This window comes from Myxocyprinus asiaticus, chromosome 6 (genome assembly GCF_019703515.2).
Source record: "Myxocyprinus asiaticus isolate MX2 ecotype Aquarium Trade chromosome 6, UBuf_Myxa_2, whole genome shotgun sequence".
In the NCBI taxonomy this organism is placed as follows: domain Eukaryota; kingdom Metazoa; phylum Chordata; class Actinopteri; order Cypriniformes; family Catostomidae; genus Myxocyprinus; species Myxocyprinus asiaticus.
The window spans coordinates 14,029,166-14,037,047 of NC_059349.1; the positions used below are offsets into that span (position 1 = coordinate 14,029,166).

At 35.7% G+C, this 7,882-nt stretch overlaps 1 protein-coding gene across 3 annotated transcripts; it reads right to left on the reverse strand.

Moving 5' to 3' along the window:
* Window positions 1-548: 548 nt before the first annotated feature.
* On the reverse strand, window positions 549-6,412 carry LOC127442556 (peroxiredoxin-1). Of its 3 annotated transcripts, XM_051700682.1 has the most exons (7): window positions 6,356-6,412; window positions 4,322-4,362; window positions 4,017-4,125; window positions 3,590-3,743; window positions 3,233-3,355; window positions 2,912-3,042; window positions 549-973 (listed from the first exon to the last, which is right to left on the reverse strand). In XM_051700682.1, the coding sequence occupies exons 3-7, from the start codon at window positions 4,120-4,122 to the stop codon at window positions 888-890; spliced, it is 600 nt and encodes a 199-aa protein (XP_051556642.1). In that variant the 5' UTR covers window positions 4,123-4,125; window positions 4,322-4,362; window positions 6,356-6,412; the 3' UTR covers window positions 549-887. The 3 variants fall into 3 exon arrangements, with proteins under 3 accessions (XP_051556642.1, XP_051556641.1, XP_051556643.1); XM_051700681.1 differs by lacking the exon at window positions 4,322-4,362 and having other exon boundaries at window positions 6,356-6,411; XM_051700683.1 differs by lacking the exon at window positions 6,356-6,412 and having other exon boundaries at window positions 4,322-4,364.
* Window positions 6,413-7,882: the final 1,470 nt, after the last annotated feature.

Genomic DNA, 7,882 nt, shown 5'->3' on the forward strand with positions numbered 1-7,882 from the left:
CCTTCAAGGGCAATTTATTGAAGTTCCGCTCCGGAACGGATATGAAAATTATTTTTATCCATATAAAGATTTTCCTTTTTTACATCAGTATAGACCCTTTTAACATTTCCGGGTTTGAAATGAGGAAGTAAACTATTGCAGGGTATATTTGTATATCGGTGAATGGGAGACCACAGCAAATATAATTTTTGCTTACCCATTTGCTGTGGTGGATTATGACAGTCAAAATTAGTAAGATGCCAAATTTACAGTCACTTCCTCAGCAACTGTATTGGAAACATCATCAAAGCTGTGGTAACTAAATTATTAAACCAATTCCAGTTTAATATAGCACAAAGCATAATGTTATAAAATTTACACTAAATAATTAAAATAAAAAGATTTAAATGCTAGATTTAAGCTACTAAAGGCTGAAACGCATCATCACAGTCTGTGAAAAGGATCTATTCTCTGCCGTGCTATTAAAAACAAAGCAACTCCAATTCATGAAATCCTACAACATTAATTGAATTGTACAATAAAATAATTTTCATTCAAAAAAGGCAAAATATTGCTTAAAAATGGTTTATTGTTTGAAATGCAAGCATTTTGATGACAATACAATACAAATAAGCTGGTCCCCACTATAAAACATTTCTTTCCACAACAAAAGGAACGCACTTTGTACGTACTAACTCAAATGTTACAAAACATTTGGTTTTGACCATGATACACTTTGGTCCTAATGTCTTCCCTTCTCACAATATATATATATAACAATATAAATAACAATTAACACCATTCCTACACAGATGTTCTAGACTAACCAGTAGTACCTTATGTTACTCTTGTACTATAGATAGTCCTGGCACAGGGCCTTTTAGACTATGCTGCACAGTATTGTGCATTTAATTTTGTTTGGAGAAGAAGTCTTTACTTTTCTGGACGTCAGGCTTAATTGTGTCCTTTCCGGGCTTCCATCCAGCTGGGCAAACTAGGGAAAGGAGTAAGCAACAAAAAAAGGCAGAGTTTTTTACTGGGTTAATAAAATAATTAGGATGCGATCTGGGGGTTGGGGTGGATCTTTAGGGTGGTCAAGTGCCTGTCTCTTCATCAGACCAGGGTAGCAGGGCCCTCCCCCCCTCTTAGACCCTGCCATAGATGGTAGCAGTGGTTTCTAAGCTGAAATGTGCACACTTTTCTCCCTACCTCCTTGATATAACATGGTACAGTTGAAGTCAGAAGTTTACATACACCTTAGCCAAATACATTTAAATACAGTTTTTCACAATTCCTGACATTTAATCGTAGAAAACATTCCCTGTCTTAGTTCAGTTAGGATCACAAATCTATTTTAAGAATGTGAAATGTCAGAATAATAGTAGAGAGAATTATTTATTTCAGATTTTATTTCTTTCATCACATTCCCAGTGGGTCAGAAGTTTACATACACTTTGTTATTATTTGGTAGCATTGCCTTTAAATTGTTTAACTTGGGTCAAATGTTTTGGGTAGCCTTTCACAAGCTTCTCACAATAAGTTGCTGGAATTTTGGCCCATTCCTCCAGACAGAACTGGTGTAACTGAGTCAGGTTTGTAGGCCTCCTTGCTCGCACACGCTTTTTCAGTTCTGCCCACAAATTTTCTATCGAATTGAGGTCAGGTCTTTGTGATGGCCACTCCAATACCTTGACTTTGTTTTCCTTAAGCCATTTTGACACAACTTTGGAGGTATGCTTGGGGTCATTGTCCATTTGGAAAACCCATTTGTGACCGAGCTTTAACTTCCTGGCTGATGTCTTGAGATGTTTCTTAAATATATCCACATAATTTTCCTTCCTCATGATGCCATCTGTTTTGTGAAGTGTACCGGTCCCTCCTGCAGCAAAGCACCCCCACAACATGATGCTGCCACCCCCATGCTTCACGGTTGGGATGGTATTCTTTGGCTTGCAAGTCTCACCCTTTTTCCTCTAAACATAATGATGGTCATTATGGCCAAACAGTAAAAAAAAAAAATTCATTAGACCAGAGGACATTTCTCCAAAAAGTAAGATCTTTGTTCCCATGTGCACTTGCAAACTGTAGTCTGTGGGTTCTTCCTTGCTGAGCAGCCTTTCAGGTTATGTCGATTTAGGACACATTTTACTGTGGATATAGATACTTGTCTACCTTTTTCCTCCAGCATCTTCACAAGGCAATTTTCTGTTGTTCTGGGATTGATTTGCACTTTTCACACCAAAGTACATTCATCTCTAGGAGACAGAATGCATCTCCTTTCTGAGCGGTATGATGTCTGTGTGGTCCCATGGTGTTTATTCTTGCACACTATTGTTTATACAGAAGAATGTGATACCTTCAGGCATTTGAAAATTGCTCCCAAGGATGAACCAGACTTGTGGAGGTCCACAATGTTTTTTCCGAGGTCTTGGCTGATTTCTTTTGATTTTCCCATGATGTCAAGCAAAGAGGCACTGAGTTTTAAGGTAGACATTAAAATACATCCACAGGTACACCTCCAATTCAGGACACCTCCTATCAGAAGTTAATTGGCTAAAGGCTTGACATTTCTGGAATTTTCCAAGCTGCTTAAAAAGGCACAGTTAACTTAGTGTATGTAAACTTCTGACCCACTGGAATTGTGATATAGTCAATTAAAAGTGAAATGATCTGTCTGTAAACAATTGTTGGAAAAATTACATGTGTCATGCACAAAGTAGATGTCCTAAACGACTAGCCAAAACTATAGTTTGCTAATATTAAATCTGATGAGTGGTTAAAAAAATGAGTTTTAATGACTTCAACCTAAGTGTATGTAAACTTCTGGCTTCAACTGTACATATGATATGTAGTATGTATTGTAAAATCAAAAAGTATTGCCAACTGATATCATGATATCACTTGTGTCTAGGGATTAGAAAATGTGCTGTACCTTCTCCATGTTTGTCGGTGAACTGAAATGCTTGAACCAAGCGCAGAGTTTCATCAATGGATCGGCCCACTGGCAGGTCATTGATGGTTATTTGCCTCAGAATGCCTTTGTCATCAATGATGAAAAGACCTCTGAGTTAGGAAGAAATTAAACTAAATGAATCAAGCAACATCTCATAAAAAAAGCAGAAATCAACAGCGATTTAAGAGAGAGAGCTGTGTTGTTTTATTCTAATTCAAAACTCATCACTATGAAGTAATAGAAAAAATGTATATGATATATGGTTCTAGAAAAACTAATACTGGATTCAGTCGCCCATACCTGTAGGCAATACCCTCATCTTCCTTAAGTACACCATAATCTTGAGATATGGAGCGAAGGGAATCTGCCACCAATGGGACATTCATATGTCCTAAACCGCCTTGCTTCCGAGGGGTGTTTATCCTATTATGATCACACATATGTTATTCAGTGTTAAATTCATAAATATCAAATGGACACTGTCTGTACACAGCTTAGCACTGCAATATGCAACTGTACCTAGAAACATTTGAAAATGTGGCACTCAAGACCATTGTTTTTTTAGGCAACTGTACAACATTCACTATTAAGAATAGAGTTTATCACATTTAAAGAGTTTAAGTCTGACAAGTTTTATTTATCTTTATCTTTGCTCACCAGGCAAGATGACAGAAGTGTGAATCAACAGAGGCACCAATGACCTCACAGTTGATTTTCTTGAACTCTTCGACGGCATCACTGAAGGCGATGATCTCAGTGGGGCACACAAAAGTGAAGTCCAGTGGGTAGAAGAATAACACTACATACTTCCCTACAAACAAGAGCAAAGCAGTTATCACAGGGGCCTAGGGACACTCCTAAAATGTTGGGTACACTCCTAATAAAATATTATTGTCTATATTGTGTGATCAAGAGTTTCTGGTCTACAGTATGTCCTCTTTCAGAGTTCTACACAATATAATTAACATTTTCATTCTAAATACATATTGAAAGAATTTACTAACTTGGCATGCATCATATATTAAAGGACATTGTGCTTGTATATCGACATCTCTTCTTCATTGCACTGGTGTTCAGATCATACCTCTGTAGTCAGACAACTTGAGATCTTTAAACTGTCCATCTGGCATCACAGCTTTGGCTGTGAAGTCTGGAGCAAGCTTCCCAATATGTGCTTTTCCAGCTGCCATTCTCTGCAAAAGTGAAAAGAAGAAAATATATTTCATTTTAGAAAACAATATGGAAAGGAAACGTGTATTATAGGAAATTTGTAAAAAAAACAAAAAAAACAAACAAACAAAAAAAGTTTAAAGGAAAATTCCAGGTTCAATACAAGTAAAACCTTTTCTTAAAAAAAAAAAAAGCAAAAATCTGGGGTGAGTCACTTACAATGGAAGTGAATGGGGCCAATCCGCAAACGTTAAAATACTCTGTTTCAAAAGTATAACCACAAGACATAAACAATATGTGTGTTAACATGATTTTAGAGTAAATCAAATCTATAATATCGCTTACTTACACTGTAAAAAATGTCCGAATTTTAACGGTAAAAGACTGTAAAAAAAAAAGCTTCAGTAAAAAAAACGTAAATTGGTTAACGAGTAGTTACCGTAATATATACTTAATTTTTTTTAAATATATTTAAAAAGACAATACATGTAGTTTTACGGTAAAATGTTGTTTAAAAATAAAAAGTATGATTTTCCCATATAATTAATGGTTAAAATTTAAATTGTTTAACAAGAGAGTACATGTACTTTTTACTGTAAATTATTGTTAAAATTACAGTAAAAAAACAATAATCGGGCGTTCCCCGAATTCCCTGTGTGACCCATCATATTTCATTATATTTTATAGGAATAGTCCTGTTTCTTCTTATTTTTAATATCAGTTATGTACTTTGGGGTGTTCTGTGTTATATTTGATGTAGTTTAGTTAATGTTTATTACATTATTTTAATTTCACATGTGTTACCCTGATGGTGTTTAGTGTTTATGTGAGTGACATTGAGCACTGTCTCTACATGTTTATTGGTCATTACTCCTGGAAGAGACACTATTGATGAACTTCATGTCATTTACTACAGTGATTAACAATAGCTTATAAAGTAAAAAGCAGATTTTTACAGTTTCAGAAGGTTAAAATATCAAGTTTATTATTTAATAATATAAACAATGGTACTGTACCGTAAAATATACCGTAAAAACAACAGTATTAAACGGTAAAATTTACAGGTTGTTGTTTTACATTTTTACTGTATTTTTCTACTAAATTATTCTGCAACCACAGCTGCGTTTTTTTTTTTGTTTTTTTTTGTTTTTTAAACAACGGGATTTTTTTTTTACAGTGTACCTTTTCCGTGTAAAGTTATAATCAATTTTACAACTTTGTTGTCATGACAATATGTCAACAAACCATAAAACCTTAAACTAACTGTAAAAATGATGATTTAAACAACTTTACATCTCAAATAATACATGAGTTTTAACAGAAGAATTAATGTAAGTGCTTTTATAAAATTATAAGCTTCACATTTCTTTGTTTAAACCCACCAAAAATGGGCCCCATTCACTTCCATTGTAAGTGCCTCACTGTAACCTAGTTTTTTGCTTTTTTTAAAGAAAAGGAGGGACGAGTCGAAATTATTCTTTGTGGTAATCAACGTTATGCCACAAATGCTGTCGATTGAGCTAACTTGTATTGAGCCCAGAATATTCCTTTAATGTCACATTTCAGAGGAAGAAACTCTATGAGTAGGCTATTAATAGTATATACAGTACATAAAAGAGTAAATTCAAAATACTATAATCTACATGATGCTTGATTACCATTTAGGAATAGAATAGAATTGAATTTGACAGTTAGTTCTCTGGAAACTACGACAGTCCTTTTCTTTCGTTTCGTCGATATTTCCTCAATTAGCAACATTTGATCTCAAGCAAACTTCCGTAATACGCGTGTAAAAGCAAAAAACAAAGCCAGGACTGGAAAATTAATAAACTGTGTATTTTAGCGCAATTTTGACGAAACGCAATTTATAAGGCATGTTTATTAAACTTAGTATTGACGTATATATTTCTATATAGTCTCTTCAGTTTGTTCTTATACCACATGATTCAGTTTAAGTTCAATCAAATCAGATGAACTTGAACGCGCATTTCATGGACACTTTCAAGTGCAACAAGTAGCAAGAGAAAAACAGTTCTCAGCGTCACATTTCACAATGCATTTTCCATTCACATTTAAATAAAGTCAATACTGACACATCAGAAATGTCTGTTACCATCCAAGTGTTAAATCACTTTTCCATTTTTAAAACTAAAGATTCAGACTGAAACTACATATACATTTCCGAAATATATATTTCCTCCACATCTCATTTTCATAAAAAAAAGACATGTAAAAGTTTGCAAAAGTGCATACCTTCCGTTCTGTATCCGATTTCTGTCAATGAATGAGTGAACTGAACTCACGTTGGTGGTTGGCGTTTAAATAAGGCTTCCCCAAATCTCGCGATACTCTGTGAGATCCACTGTTTCGAGAAGTGAATAACCCCATTGAAATGCTCAAATTACTGGGATCTGTTTATGGCAGCATGACTTTGCACATTTTCTGTACTTAAATATGTTGAACACGAGGAGATTTGCTGTTTCCAAACTGACTGTAATGTAAAAATATGCCACAAACTTCCTCATATAAAACTAGCTACTGAAATTAATTACAGTAAGGAAAATAAAACAACTTAGTACCTTGAAATATATGTCAGTCTTGGGAAAATAAAAAATGATCGTACACCGTTAGCTTGCTTTCAGTGTTTTTAGTCTATTTATTACAAAGTGAGAACAGTAGTTAAGCATTTCAAACTTACCCAAATAGGACACATACACCACCAAGACATCTATTTGATGTGTGTTTGTTTACATCTGGAAGTGGCATTTTTTTAGGTTGTTTGCTCACCCAATACGTCTATAATACGTTTCTTTCTTTTTTGGGGGGGGGGGGGGGTTTCTCTCATTTTCTCCCCAATATTGAATGCCCAGTTCCCAATGCTCTCTAAGTCCTCATGTTGACTCGCCTCAATCTGGGTGGCGGAGGACTGTCAATCCGTGCATTTTATCACGTGGATTGTTGAGCACGTTACTGTGGAGACATAGTGCGTGTGGAGGCTTCACGCTATTCTCTGCGGCATCCATGCACAAATCACCATGAACCCCACCTAGAGCGAGAACCACACATTGTAGTGACCATGAGGAGGTTAACCCATGTGACTCTACCCTCCCTAGCAACCAGGCCAATTTGGTTGCTTAGGAGACCTGGCTGGAGTCACTCAGCACGCCCTGGTTTCGAGCTCGTGACTCCAGGGGTGGTAGTCAGCGTCTTTACTTGCTGAGCTACCCAGTATTCAGCAGATGTCTTTGAGACGTTTATGATTTAGAATGTTTGTAAATCTGATCTTTTTAAGATGTTTAGCAGATCTTAATTAGAATGCAATGCTTTCCAGATCAGAGATTTATACTTGCTATCTGGGAATAGACTGTCTAGAATGTATTAAATGTGTGTTCCTACATTTAGGAAGTAATGGAGGCTAAATGCAAAACCTAACACCCAGGTTCTGCCTCAGAATGTGCTAATTTCACTGAATCGTGTTCCTCAAATGCAGCTAATCCACCATACATTTCTTGTCATGGGGTTCCTGCCATGTGACTGAGACGTTTTGTGAAAGGTCAGAGGTTTTGCCTCTCTTTAGTCAAACTGAGAGTTAAATTTCTATACATTGCCAACTTCAGACCTTTTTTTTTTTTTAACATCTCCTCTAAGAATCATTGGCATTATGCAACTACAGGCCCTCACTGACCTCTTTGTGTCCGACACACAAAGAATTGCATTGTCATTTTACAAGATATAAAAAATGTATACATGTTTCCTTGTTGAGGAGGAACTTTCTGTTAT